Source organism: Acanthisitta chloris, unplaced genomic scaffold (assembly GCF_000695815.1).
Source record: "Acanthisitta chloris isolate BGI_N310 unplaced genomic scaffold, ASM69581v1 scaffold13959, whole genome shotgun sequence".
NCBI classification, from domain to species: domain Eukaryota; kingdom Metazoa; phylum Chordata; class Aves; order Passeriformes; family Acanthisittidae; genus Acanthisitta; species Acanthisitta chloris.
Genome location: NW_008692039.1, coordinates 9,809 through 24,853, shown reverse-complemented (window position 1 = coordinate 24,853; position 15,045 = coordinate 9,809). Strand labels below are relative to the sequence as shown.

At 47.6% G+C, this 15,045-nt stretch overlaps 1 protein-coding gene across 1 annotated transcript; it reads left to right on the top strand.

Moving 5' to 3' along the window:
* Window positions 1-5,798: 5,798 nt before the first annotated feature.
* On the top strand, window positions 5,799-6,782 carry SUCNR1 (succinate receptor 1; the record flags this gene model as incomplete). Its single annotated transcript, XM_009082500.1, has 1 exon — window positions 5,799-6,782. A coding segment is annotated over one exon (984 nt), but the record flags the coding sequence as incomplete, so codon positions are not given.
* Window positions 6,783-15,045: the final 8,263 nt, after the last annotated feature.

Genomic DNA, 15,045 nt, shown 5'->3' with positions numbered 1-15,045 from the left:
GCGGGAAGTGTTGCTCTGTTTGCATGTCCATCAGGTGTGACTGAGAGTGTAGGAGCTGTGTCATGTTTTGGCCGTGACTGCTGACTCCCTTGTGTTGTCTTCCAGTGTTGGGACTGGGACGTTTCTCATCTTCTTTGGTGGGAAATAAGTCTGATCCTAACCCAAGTGTTCTTCCAGTGCTGTTGTCTGAGCCTCAAACCCCGAGATTGCTGGGACTGCCCTCTTCTCGTTCCTCTTCTGGCCCCACAGCCTCTGGAACCCGGTATCTTGTCTTGGTTGCTGCTTCTTTCTTCCTATCCCAACATCTTCATGTCACAGGCATGTGCCAATGTGCCAGGTCACTGTGGGCACAGGGGAGATGCTCAGTGGCTGCTTTCTCCCTGTCCCCTTCAGCTCCTGTGTCCTATGGGATGTGCCAGCAAGGCCCTGCTGCTGCCAGGGGAGATGGGGTGAATGGAGGTGCTGGGACCCTACTGTGAGGGGCACGATGCAGTTGGTGGGGCCTGCCCATCTCAGGTGATAGCTGGGCTGGGACTGCTGTCTCTACCCAGCACAGTTCAAGGGAAGCACTTGGAAATCCACTGAGATGCCTGAAAAATTGTGCGAGTCTTTGGGGCTTTTTGGTGTTTTGTTTGTTTTTTAAAAGTACCCATCTTACTCATCACTTTCTTTGCTCCTTGTACTAGCAGGAAATAGTGTAACAAACCAGCACTGGATGTTCATCAGGAAAAGGGAAGCTGTGGAGGTCCCAGATTTACATACTGCCGCATGGTCCATGCTCTACTTACCTGATAAGTCATGTACTAGTGTTTTAGTTGCCTTTAAAATTGTTTAGAAGTATTTACATATGAATTTTTAAAGTAAAATTAGCTTAGTGGCTTTATGGGCTGGAAAAAGAAACACAGTTCAGCTGACTGTGTGGAACAAATAACCTCTGTGTAAATGTTTTGCGTGATAAATATAAACCCTAAAAATTTGACTGAAGCATGAACACAGGGTTTGGCTGCTGGTTTAAGCTAATTCACACCATGAGCATGTACTTGGTGCATCCTTGATGCTTCTTTGTTCTGCTTAAACAATACTGTCTTCAATGATTCTGCTGGGTTTTTCTGGGTGCACATGGCCTGTTCAGATGGGATGTGTATGGGTGATTGCTGTGCTTTGCATCTTTATTAAGCTGAACATAACAATTAAACTTGTCTTTGATTCCAATGCAATGTGCTTTGTGGCTCAAGTGTCCCATTTATTAGGAGGCAATAGCAGATGTGCTAAAGGCAAAGAGTGGCTGTTGTAGGCAGCCCCAGGCAAATCCCAGGGCATGTTTTACTGGTGTTGTTACCATTAATGTGAGTACCATTAATGCTGAGCTGGGGCTGTCCAGGAGGGAACTGAAAGTGGTTGAGTTGGTCTCTTTACATGTTTGCACACCATCTGGATGCATAGTCATGCATGTGTTCACTCCTGGAGTGTTTGGAAGACATTTCTCAGGTCTCTTTCTGCCACTATGCCAGCACATCCCAGCCCTCACCCATGGACTGGGATCCCTTCTGCTGGCAGCAGGCACTTCTGGTGGAATTCTATTTGTGTTGCATTTGGAATTAATTAACAGCCTCTTAGTACTCCTAAGGAAGTCAGGCTTTGGGGTTCTGCTCAGCAACACCTTCACTTTGACTTTCTATACTGTGTTAGGGTCATGTTCACAAGATTCCCTGGGATGGTCATTTCTGGGCTGTAAGTGCTAGTGGGATGAGCCCAGTTGGGGTTTCCAGATAAATGGCAGACAATGCCTTGCTTAAGAGACCATTTAGGGAGGACAGTTGTCCTGGTTTGTGTCAGAGGGGACATACCTCAGTGGGTTGCACTTCTGTCACCGAGACTGGCTTGGGTTATTCTCCTGCTGTCCATGCTGCCACTGACACTGTGTTTCCCCTGTTGAGGCTCAAGCACTGGCTGCATCAGGGACACAGGAGCACTCAATGCCTAACTGTAAGGCAGAAAAAGATTTTATATTCTAAGCAGAAATGCCAGCCAAAAATTACCAACCTCCCCCTGTGTGTTCTTATAGGACTTTCTTGGAACAAAGAGTAAATGTCTTTTAAGCACCAGCACCTATATATGGACTCATGATTGATTGGACTGTATGTGCTTTTTATTAGGTTCCTAAAATAGACTTTTGGGGTTGGAAATGCCTGGTGAGGCACAAAATGAGACAGTGAAAACTGCACTGTCGGCGTCGCTGGCGGGAGAGGTTGGAGCTGCAGTAAGCAACTCATTTATCCACAGCAGAAAATGGGACAAACCATTCAAAGGGAAGGTTTTGGTCCATCTCCCAACAGAGACTGAGATGGGATTTGGTGTTTGATAGTCAAGGACAAAGCACAACTTTGCCATCACCATGGTGGGGCTCACAGCCCCACAAGGAGCTTGCAGAGGAGCCAGCTCCAGTCACAGAACTCAAACCCTCTGAGGACGCCCAAGCACAGGCTGGTTGCAGACTCTCCAGCTCCCCTGTCACCTGTACAAGACATGGTGCAATAGTAGGTGTATGAAGAGAATGAAGTTCACTCGAGAGGGTGGAGGAGGAAATAAAGCATCCTCAAAGCATCCCCAGAAGTCAGGGCTTCTCCATTATCCCTTAGCGTTTTTGAAGTGTTACACTGGTTTTTAAAACAAAAAGCCAAAACCAGAACTTGACAATAATTTTGGCTTTTTGGTATTTTTGGAGCTGCTGGTTGCGCTGTTCCCTGTTGGGAAATGCAGTGTGCTCCTGCTGATGTACTCAGCCCAGCTGTTGTTCCTGTTAACGGCTCACAGAGGTGTCCCAACGCTGCCGTTATGGGTTGCCCCATCAAGCTGCTGGGTTTCATTCTGGTTCTTCACGCTGAGACGGGCTGGAGCCCTGGCTGAACCCTCCCCAGCAGAGGACAGCACATCTCCAGCCTGCTGTGCCAGGAGGAGTGCTTGGAGCTGCCCAGCATAGCCACGGCAGCAGGCACAGTGTGCTGGGCACCAGCTGCTCCAGCAACCAGAGAAACTGCAGCTGAGACCCCCAGTTCAGGTGTTCCTTATGGACAGAGCAGCTGGAAGGCAATGGAATTACAGGTGCCAGCTCATGTGACTGGGAGAGCCTCAAAATAACGAGGGGTTAGAAAACTGTGCTCAGACACACAATGAACCGATGCAATAGTCACAGAGCTGTAAAGCTGGGACAAATCTAAACCTACTGAAATGACATTAAGGAGCATTTCTTGCTCCCTCACCAGTTCTCCGAGGCATTACTGCAGCAGGAAGGAAGAAATGCTCCATTTATTCAGCCCCATTTTATCCTTCGGTGCAACAGCAGTTGCCTGAATGAACAAGATATTTAAAAGCTGGTAAATGAGAAGTCAGGGTTGGTTATTAGCCACAGGGGAAACTTTAAATCAGCTTCTGTAATGCTTAAATATGAGCTGATTTATTGGCCTTGTCTGCAGAGAAAAGCTACAATAGCTTTTTTATATCTATTAATAAAGTTAATATTTGCTAACAGTGAAGTAGATCACAATAAAGGGGAGGGAGGAACCAAAAAAAGGTAAGGAAGCTGTGGCTGCCCCATCCCTGGAAGTGTTCAAGGACAGGTTGGACAGGGCTTAGAGCCACCTCGTCTAGTGGATGGTGTTCCTGCCCATGGCATGGGGGTGGAATGAGATAGTTCAGGAGCTTTAGTCGCCATGGAGGCAGGTCATTCTGCATTAGTAACATTTATTGTGTTTTTATACTTGCCAGTAATCTTATATAGCAGTGCTGAATGAAGCAGTGACCCTTGGAGTGGTGACATATTACTGTATGAAAACTGAGTGTTCTTCTTTACTGCTCTGGTGTAATTAATTAAAACATGTTGTTTAATTGTTTTGTGAACTGTAGGATGTCGCTGAGCTGCAGCAGCTGCTGTGTTGGTCTCCAAGTGCAGCAGGAGAGGCTGAAGGTGGCTGTGAGCAGGGCACAAGCCACTAGCTTTGCCTTCCTGCAGCCCCTGGGTATCTCTTGGGGGATGGGGAGCAGTGCCCTCTTCCTCCTCACACCTTTGGGATGCATCCGCCCGTCTCCCCAGGCAGTTCCCCAACAGGTCCCTGCGAAGGGGAAATGTGGTTTGCGTCACCCCTCAGCACACATTGGGCTGCACCGTTCTCCCACGATATCTGCCCTGTGTCCTGCTCAGCCACACAGATCACGCCTTCGCCTTGGCTCATTAATGATTGAACCCTGCGCAAACGCGGCATGACGGCGCCGTGGGCTGCACCGTGGGATCCCAGCGCTCCCAGCACATGGTCCCGGAGCGCGGAGGCAGCACCCACAGCCCTGGGGATGGTAAGGGGTCTGTGGCTGGGGAGATGTATGCAGCTCCTGGAGCCTCTTCTGTTCCTCTAGAGAGACTTTCTGAGTAAACCTTCAAATGCTTTACCTGCTTACCTTGAGACTGATCAATCAGCCTCCTTCTAACAACTGCCTAATCAATGTACCTGTCAATACGGGGACTTTTAAATTATTATTGGTGTTTAAAGTGCTAACATCCTGTGGTGCTTTCTTGATTTAAAGCCTCACTAAGCTGTTGACTTTCTCCTGAAGAGCTGAGCTGCCAGGGTAGGTGCTGTAGGTGAGGTCACTCTGAGCAGAGTGAGCACTCTTTGTAGCATTTCTGTCTCCTGTAGGGCACAGTAAGTGTAGAGACTTGCTGGAGGTAACTTTATGAAGTTTGGGGTATGATGTACTTTGTTCTGCCTCACGATCTGCCTGTAAAACAAAATACAATGCTTTGAGGGCAGAGACCTGCAAACAGGTTCTGGACACCAGAACACCAGATACAGGACTTGTGGAGACTGTCCCTGGCAGGTTTTGTGGCAGCCCCATTGCTGCTCTTTCAGAGCTTAACCTGAGCTTGAGTTCAGTTTTGATCTATATCCCAGTTTCTAATGGTTTGTTTTCCTTCTTTATGCTTTCTAACTGTTTGTTGACACTTTATCCAAGCCTCTGGCTGAAAGCTTTCTGTGTCCTGCAGCTCCCTGCGGTGGAGCAGGTGGCTTTGCTGAGGAGGGCGAGGGGTGAGCACTTGAGATCCTGCTCTATTTCCTTCCTTGTAGCTGAAACAATTTCTTTAACCAACCTTTAGAAAGAAAGCAAGCAAAATTTGTCCTCAGGCAATCTCACATGTGGTGCAGCTTCCTTGAAAGCTTTGGCAAGATGCATGGGAGACAGGCTCTGTCCTCCATGCTATTCTGGTACCTAGTCACCAGCAAAACTGTGCAAAGTGCACCATTAATGGTTCGGTTAATTTAATAAACACTTCTCTCCTGACTTCCTAATGAATTCTGAGTGGTGCTATCAGAACACTGCCAAACTGCTGCTAATGAGTTCATCTTTCATCAGCCTTGACAGTGAACTCTGGTGATGAGTGAGAGCCCACGGGTCCAGTGTTGGGTAACAGTGGGGCAGATGACTTCCAGAAGGGCTGTGACAGGGCACTGAGAGGCAAACTTCACTTTCCCAGCTGCTGGCACTGCTGTGGGTTTGGCTGAGCAGTAGCTGGCATGTCATGGCAGGTGCCTTCAGGTGATGCTCCTCAAACTCCTCATGCTCTTTGCTCAAGTGAGTTTTCATCTTGCACTGTAACTCTGGTTGGTGGGTGAAAGTACAAACCCCATGTGTGAGAAACAGTCTTTGGGGTCAGGTATCTACTTACCATGTAGGCTGGAAGGAAGCAGCAGGCTGTATTCACTGATTACAGTAATGATATTAAAAGCCACGCAATCATACTGTAATCATTTTTGGTGTTTATTTTTTTCCTTTTCATTTTCCAGGCTGAGAATGAGACCAGTGGCTGTTTGCTGATGAACAGAGTCCTAGAAAAGTATTATCTCTCCACCATGTACAGCCTTGAGTTCATTTTAGGCTTCATTGGAAACACCATCGTGGTGTTCGGCTATGTTTTCTGCCTTAAAAACTGGAAAAGTGGCAACATCTACCTGTTCAATTTATCCTTATCAGATTTGTTATTTCTGTGCACTCTGCCAATACTGGTGAGCAGCTACTCCCGAGATCAGTGGGCTGAGAGCATCCTGTGCCACAGCAACAGATTCTTGCTGCATGCCAACCTGTACAGCAGCATCCTCTTTCTCACTGCTATCAGTGTTGACCGGTACATGCTCATAAAACACCCCTTCAGAGACCACATCCTACAAAAGAGGAGAACAGCTATTGTGGTGTCCATTTCCATATGGATCGGGGTGATCCTGGAGCTGCTGCCACTGATGCATTTCCTTGAGCCTCTAACACCTGCCAATAATTACAAGTGTCTTGATTATGCAAGTTCTGGAGACCCCGCAGAAAACCTCATCTACAGCATGTTCCTGACTGTCTTTGGGTTCCTCATCCCTCTCTTGATCATGTGCTGCTTCTACGTGAAGATGGTTCGTTTTCTTAAAAACAGGAGCGAGCAGCTCAGTTCTCCCCTGGCCCTGGAGAAGCCTCTTACTCTAGTGATCCTCACTGTGGCTATCTTCTCCTTGCTCTTCACTCCCTACCACATCATGCGCAACGTGCGTCTCGCTTCCCGGATACCAGCCTTGGACGTCTCGGAGTGCACACAGGGCATCATCAGAGCCGTTTATGTCATCACGAGACCCTTTGCCTTTCTAAACAGTGCCATTAACCCTGTTTTTTATTTCCTGATGGGTGACCACTTCAGAGAGATGCTGATGGCCAAAACAAGGCAGCTCTTGGGCAGGCTGACAACCGCCGGGGAGTGAGTGAGTAAGAAGACCCTTTGGTAGTGGGAGATAGCAGGGAGGAAACTCTCTAAGGTAGAGCATTCAGCAGTGTGCCATTTCTTTCAGACATCTTTATTTACACTATAGAATAGGTGTGAGCTGATTGTGTTCTTCTACATGCACCTGTTACCTTATTGCACAGGAGAGAGTTTTGCTGCCAGCAAACCAAGAGGGATGCTCACTCCCAGCAGTACAGCAGGACCCTGCTCTTGGAATAGGATACCCCACAGCCCATTAATGCTGTAAATAGAAGATCATCAAGGCAGGTATTAGAGAGAAATCACGCTGCTCTTAGACAGCTGTTTTATGAGCCATAAGGTGATGCTGGACTGGAGCTGGGATGGGATAAAACAAACGTGCTTCATCACCAGGACAGTCAGGCAAGGTCATATGGGCATTCTCACAATCACTTATCAAAGTATGGATTTGCCTAACTTTATTGTCATTATCTATAAGTTAGAGCAGAATATATAGCTTGGAGCAAAATTTGGACCTCGGAATTCAAGCTTCACCGTGCCAGCAATACCAGTCCCTGGATAATAAATTGCATCCTGCTCAAAAAAAAAAAAAAAAAAGTCTCTTTTGTGTTGTTTTGCTTTATTTGCTGTTCTCTGGAGTGTCCATGAAGCCGTGACACCTGCCTCAGTCCATGTCACATAGTCCTGTGCCTTGACGTGGTCCTGTCACAGCATTCTCAAGGCAAAGTCTGGTTCCTGGCAGCACTTCTGCCCCTGCAGGGAGGGGAATTTGGGCTCTTCGCAGAATTTGGGAAGAAACTTATGTTTTTGCTTTGGCTGTTTTAGCACAGAATTAGCCATTCAGCAGCTCAGGTTGCTTTGTTGCATGGAAGGTCTGGGCTTGCTGGAACAGGAGGCACTGCCCAGAAGCATCCAGGTGTTACTGCCCTGGTCCTGCCCAGGCTGGGACAAAGCCAGTCCAAGCCCTGAGGCAGGGCTGGAACCAAGGGCACACCAGGTGCCACTGCCCTCTCCCCACTAGAGCCACATCTGTACAGCATATGGCATCCCATGCCTAAGTATTGATGGCCAGGAGGTGATTTCTCCTCATAAACAATGTGTAGTGACAGTCCCTGTGGATTAATATGCTCAATTATTTGTTTTGCAGTGCCACTTGAGATAAGCAGTGTCATCTGCACCTTTGAAGTGACAGAGTCACTAAGGATACCTGCCTGTGTACACACTGGCATGGCATTTACCACGCAGCTATTCCCTGTCGGCTGGATACCCATGGGTAATCACCATCTCCAGATAGATGCTCTTTCTGTCAATACATACCATAGATCCATCATCAGAAAGGTGCAAAGTCAGAACTAGTGCCTGTGCCCCTGGGAGCCCAGAGCTGCTGAGCAGGGCTCCCAACCTTCTACCACCTGGCTTCATAACAGTGTTGCTGTTAGTGTCCCAGTACATGCACTGGTTCTCTTTAGCTGGGGAGCTCCAGACAGAGCCTAGACTTCAGGGGACTGAATATCCTGTTAGGCTCTGCTCCCTTCCCTCTCCTTAGACAACCCTGGTTTGTACCTTCGATTTAGTGGCAGTCTGTGAAGTCCCCACAACTTTCATTTCCTCAAACTGATGTGTGAAATTTGTGATTACCATCACACAGGTTACTGTGGTTCTGCTGGTCTTGCAATTAAAAATGTGAGAAAAAATGAATAAAACCCTCTGTACTGAAGTTCAACATGTATGTTCCTCTCTGCTCAGTTCTTCTAGTCCTGAGCAGTACATGGACAAATTCAAACTAATAAAGCCCCAAAGCACAGCTTGGTTCAGCTGAGCTGGGCTAAGCAGGTCTGAGGTGGGTGCAGGCATGGGTATGGGTGATGGGCTGTGGGTGCAGATCCCCCCACACCTGGGCTGCAGGCACCAGCATCAGCACAGCTGGACACGTGCTCTGGGCTTTGGTTCAGATCCCGCTGAGGTTTTTTTGGTTTCATTTTGTTTTGTCTTCCCTTATTTTGGGTGGGGACAGAAAATGCCTCCAGAAGAACAGGAATTCAGCTGTGAGTCAGCCTGAAAACAGTCCAAGTATGTTTTAGTGGCGGTAAGTGATCTAAAAATAACTGTTCCCCGGATCAGCGGCGCAGGCAGCAAGAGGGGTTGAGTCGCCACCCTCAGCTCTGCCCAGCCCAGCAGCCACTTTCCCAGGCAAACACAGAGCCAAGACATTGGGCTAATTTCAACCACCGCTTTAGGTGCCTGACACATCAGTCCGAGAGGGAGAGATGCCTGGTTGGAGGGGACAGAGTTGCCGGAACCTGCCTTTAGAGGCAAATTGCCACTAGCTCCACATCTACTGGAAAACACATGGGTCTGCTTTGCATTCATTCCAAACCCAAGCAAACCTCAGCTCCTCTGCAGCTCAGAATGTGTTAAATGTCCAACAAAGTTTTCCCCGACATTTAGAGGATTTCCAGGACTTGCCTTTGTACCCATCACCTCTTGCCCCATCGCTGCCCAGGTGGTGCTTTGGTTTCCACTTTCTAAAAATATTTAAGGTAAATTATCTTCCAGGAGTCTGGGAGGAACTTTACTCTCTGGGAAATCTGTATGCCAGCCTGATGCTCTCCTTGGCTGGTGAAGTGTTGTCACCTCAACACCCACCCAAGGTCCCTGGGCAGCACCTGAGGTGTGCAACAACACACAATTCAGCGGTTACATTTTGACATATTTATTCAAAGTGGCTTTTGGATCAGTAGCATCAGGGTCTGATCTGAGCACACCTGAGGGCAGGGCATTGCAGGTGACTGATGTCAGGGCAAGATGCCTGTTAGATTCATCTTCCTTTCACTTTTCCACGTCTTATCATGATTTTGACCCACATAAGTGAAGTGGAACATTTAAATGCTGTTTTGTCCTCTCCTGCACTCTTGCTTCACTTCCTGACGTAGTCATGGAAGGGTCACAGGATGGAAGGTCACACGAATAACCTTCTAGTTGAAATCATTAAGTCATTTGATAAATAAAGCAAACTAGCCACTTGCCTGCTGACTTCTGAAACAAATCCTTCGCTCTCAAATGCTTTGAGGCTTGGTCTTAGGAATTTTTTTCCCTTCCCAGAGACCTGCTCTGTTTGGTGAGTGCTGTTCTAGGAGCAGACGTGTCCCACCCGCTGTCAGCTTGATTCTTTCTTTCTGGTAGGAAAGGTGAGGACTGAGCCTGGCACAGCCCAGCTTTCCAAACATCCAGTGGAAATACAGCAAGGGAGCTGTTAACCTGCCCAGCCAGGAGATGCAGTGCCAGGCAGGGGCTGGGGAGTGTCCCACTGCCCAGGTGAGGGGCTGGGGCAGCTGTTAGTGCTGATGAGCTGGAGCAGGGGATGAATCCCACCTGGCCCAGGAGCTCCATCAGACAGGGTATAGGGCCCAGAGGGGTTAAATAGGAGCTGTGGTGCTGCTTCCCTGTATGCACAAGGATCTCTATGCTTTCTGTGTGCTGTGGGTGGGAGCACCCACAGTGCTGTGCCATGGGCACACAAGGAAGGAACCAGCTGAAAAGGTAAGAATGAGATGACAGTTCTCAAATGTGTTTTTCTAACTAAATAACTTAACAGCAGAAAAAAATATTGCTGAATGTGGCATTTCTTGGGAAAGCCTGGTTAGGAGATCTGCTGGAGAGACGGAGCTTGTGAGAGTTGTGTGTGGTGTTGGGCTGTGCTGGGACTGTCAGACAGATGCTGGAGTTTACTGCAGAGAATCAAAGTGACCCAGTTTGGCTTATCTGGCAACGGAAACGTGTGTTGGGTGTTCGTGCAGCAACGTGACGGGGAACTGGTCCGGGCTAAGGCTCTTCCTGCAACACGAGTGGGAGGGTTGTGAAATGTGGCACACGGAAGCAGGGTTGGCACACAGGGCCTGTGGCTTCTGCAGCCACAGCAACTGGGAGGCAATGTGCAAGAAGCTGTTCTATAGAGCTGGGTTATAAGTGAAAGTACACAGGAGTAACCCCGGTAAATGGAAGCTCACAATGCTGGTGTAACCCAAGGCACCAGTAGGGAGCTGCTTCCATGGGCTCTGCAGGGATGCAGGAACCTCTGTCCTTGGCTGATCTGGCAGAAGGCTTGGGATCTGTGAATCATTCCAATCTCTCCATCCTTGGAATTGTAGCTTTAAAAACAATTTGGACTTTCTCTTCTTCCCTTTAAATAACCTGTCCCCACATCTCCTTTCCCCTAGTCAGCCCATGGAGAGTCTCAAGTGGACATGGCTTTACACAGTGGCCCTTGGGCTGCTCACATCTACTTTGTTATAGAACACCTCCTGGCTCTTGGGGAGTTTGCCATTCTCCTGGTGAAATCCAGCTCCTGGGATGCCTGGTTGTGTTTCCCTGGCAGGTTTGCTGCGGAAATCCTCCTCCTGCAGGAGCACAATGGCTGGGGGCTCTCCAGGCTGACCAGCAGCCAGGGAAAACAAACATCATCCTGTTAGAGCACATTTCTACAGAGGCCTGAATTAAAAACCTTGTGCATGAGGTTCAGTTGCCATAATTTTATATCTAATAATATATTTTTGAGTGAAAAGGAAGTACTTTATCATCTTAACTATTTCTTTTCTTTATAGTGTGTGGAGACATTCTGGTTTCTGTTGGATATTTCAATCCAGTATTTCCACAGGGAATGGTTTAGCTATTGACTGCCCTTAGCAATGTTGGCTTGTCTGAGATTTGTGTGTATAGTTCTGTCACAGGGAAATAACCTTTTCCTGATCTGGGAGCAATTTATTTTCAGTGCCTATTTGGCTTTCAGAGTGCTTTTAATTAGTGGTTGTGCATTTCAGGGCAGTCACTATGCAATGGTGGTGCTTCATGATGCTTGTTTGCTTCACATAGAGAAGTGTCACAAGATGCTTAGGATGGCTTGATTTCTATAAAATCCCTTTAAATTCAGAGTTTGGTTGTGTTTCAGGATGAGTGCTGTGACCCCTGAGTGCCTGTCTCAGCCCCTGTCCTTACTTTTCCCCAGGACCAGTGTCTATCCTCACCTTGCTCATTGAGCTGGAGCTGCTGGGCAGATGCTCTCACCTCTGCTTTGATTTCTGTTATTTCCTAGAGGGATTTCAGTAGTATCCTCAAAGGAGCCTGAAATGACTTTTCCTGTTCCCATTAGAGGTTAATTCAGCCATTGTTTTCTCCTGCTTGCAACACCTTTGGGCAGAGTGTTTGGTACAACTTGGCAAGGGAAGAAATAACATCGGGATTGACCTTGGACCAAAATAAATAGAGAGGAATTAATGTTTAGTTACAATTATCCTGTTCTCATTAACAGTTCCTCTGCTCACTGTGACATATGAGGTTCCAAGGGTTTTGGTGTGACTTCTGTTATATTTATGAAAGCAGCTTTTTCATACCTGCTGCCCCTGTGAGGAAGAATAAGCCTGTTTACCTTCTAAAATGCTTTTCAGACTGCTCTGTGTAACACCCAGCATTGCTTTACAGAAGACAAAGATAAAAATAAACAGACTTAAATGCTTCCTCTTAGCTACTTTATTCCTATTTTAAATAATATCAGAGAAATCAGCATTTTTTTCTGGAAGCTGCTGCCTGTCATTACAGTGATGCAGGCTGTTGTACTGATATCACTGAACATAAGTTTTGAAAACAGTATTTCTTAGCATGTAAGGCTTAAGTTTTATTCCTTGGACTGCTTAAATCTTATTTTAAAAAGGTTTCTGCTTCATGCCTGTGACAGCCAGCCTGTAAATCTGTTTAATGGGCTCACTGTCTGGTTACACCACTTCTTTATTTTTTCTGTGCTTCTGTAATAGTATATTTCACACTTCTCTTTATATCCTTTTCAAAAATACAAGGCACAAAGGATAGCACCTTTTTCCCTAAAAACCCAATTAAAATGCCCTAATGTTCAGTAAGCTGCAATCTGATTTTTCTGGCATGCAGCTATGCTTGCTGCCTAACTGTAAAGAGTGCCACTTTAAATACTGAATTAGAGAATCCAGCTGGTGTTTATGGAATGAGCTGATCATTAACTCTGGCTCTGAGGATGTCGCTCTCTGTCCCAGTATGCCTGTGGCTTGGAGCGATTGCAGCAACTGGTCTGTACTGGGTGAGCACTGCTTTGGTTTTCTGTCAGTGGGATGGTAGGTTGTGGAAGGGCCTGCCCTGCCAGAATGCAGCCAGGAGCCTGGACACTGACAAATGGGATGGATGTTTCTACAAACTGTTGTGTTGTAGAAAAGCAGATCATGGAACACCTTGCTTTGTGTTAGTGAAGTGGATGGTGTATTCTCTGTCCTGTGTCTGTCAGGGCTTGTGCATGTCACCATGCTTTGGTTAACTGGGGGGTCCCTCATCCTGTTTGTAGTTCTGGAGCAATGTGTGATTACAGAAAAATCTCTGAAATGGTCTCTTTTGACATAGCTTTTGTGAGAGCAAGACACAACAGATACTTCTGTTGTCTTCACACTTTTTTGTTCTGATAACTTTAACTTTGGACATAACAGGGAGAGGCTAGTGCATCCAGACAAGGACTGTTGGCCAGAGAAGTTGCTCTACAAAGCGATGTGGCCTCTTATATGTTGTGAACACAGTGTTCATCCCAAAATACTTTATCTGTGTTGGTTACTTCCTCAGGCTGGGAAAATAAGCGCCATAAAAATGGTTGTTTGGAGGGTGTCTCATAGCAGATGATGTGCCTGAAAGCAGGTCTCAACTAGACCCATGGGAATTAGCAGCATCTTATAAAGAGATTGAGGACTGTGGTTTGCTGAAGAGACAGAAGAATATATTGGTTTGACTTCTCCAGTTTGCAAGGTTGGAGGAAAACTTTCAGCATCACTTCCATAAAGTGCAAAAAGAAAGCAATGCCGTCTCCCAGTGCTTTCTTCCCCAGCAGAACCCAGGTCCCCTGAGCTGCCCTCCTGCAGTTAGTCTGTGCCCAGAATGTGCCTCCAGCCCTGTTTCCTCCAGCACATTCCACCATCCTCCCCTGGAGCAGAGGGAAACTGCTGAAATATGGCAACAAGCTCCTTGCCAGGCTTCCCTGCTGCCTTGAACTGGATCACTGACCTGATGCTGAGGCCTCTGGTGGCAGGTCCTGCTGCCCCTCCACAGCCTGTCCCCCAGAGATGACACCCTCAAACCCCACTCACAGGTGGTGTTTTGATTTGAGTGTTCACAGCTGTGCCTTGACACTAGAGTCTCCAACCCCTTTGGGACTGCACTTTGCTGTTGAGAGCAGGACAAGGGGCAGGGAGGGCTGTGCCCACGCAGGTGATGGCACTGCCGGTGGGAAAGCCTGGGGGTCCCTGCAGCCCTGTCCCCACTCCCTCTCCCTGCTGCAGGGCTGATCAGGCAGGACTGGGGCAGGGTGTTCACTGGCTGTCTGGGAAGATTTATGACATGATGTCTCTGGTAGCTGCTGGAGAGGCTTGCAGTGTTCTCAAAGAGCCACTGGCTGTGCTTTTACTTCTGTGCTGCTTCCTGTCATGCTCCCACTGCCCATCCATGTCTCAGCTCTGTCAGGGCTCAGCTGTGGAACTGCCACTGGCCATAGCCCTCCCACTGGAGCCAGGCCCTGCAACTGCCTTAGAAAGACTGGAATGGCATTTTCCTCTTGGCACATGAGCTTGGTGTTCTAAGAGGGGAGAGGTATGGATTTAGCTTTGCTGGAGCTGGTGGAAGGGGTGTGACACTAACACCAGCGTGCAAAAATGCATAGGGTGCTGTCACAGGGCATCAGGCTGGAGTTAGGCATTGCTGGCACCACAGCTCGTTCAAACATGGGGAAAAATAGCATTCTTGTTATTTGGCTAAAAATGTGGAGGGCACAGAAAGGCACATTTGCCTGGCTCCTTATACTGTAATATTTCAGAGTATGTTTAGGCCAAGCTGCAACAACTTTTCATGGTCACATCAAAATGAAATCAGACTTTGAAATGTAATTTTAATGTACCTTGCTGGTAGGAGAGGACTGTGCTCTCTGTCACTGTCTGCCCCTCTGTGGCAGTGCTGGTAGTGTGACTATGTTATGAAGTGTGGGACTGTATGGAAGGCTGTGTATTATTTCACTATGCAGGAGAGGCTGTGCATTATTTCACTGTATGGGAGAGTCTGCATTATTCTGGAGCCCCTCTGCCACTCCAGTGCTGAAGCCAGCCAGCAATATGAACAGCTCTCAGCATTTCAGCAGTGAATCTGGACCATACTGCTCCCCAGCCCATGTTGATCAGCTGATGCTGCTGTAACAAATGTCAGACAAAACTGATCGT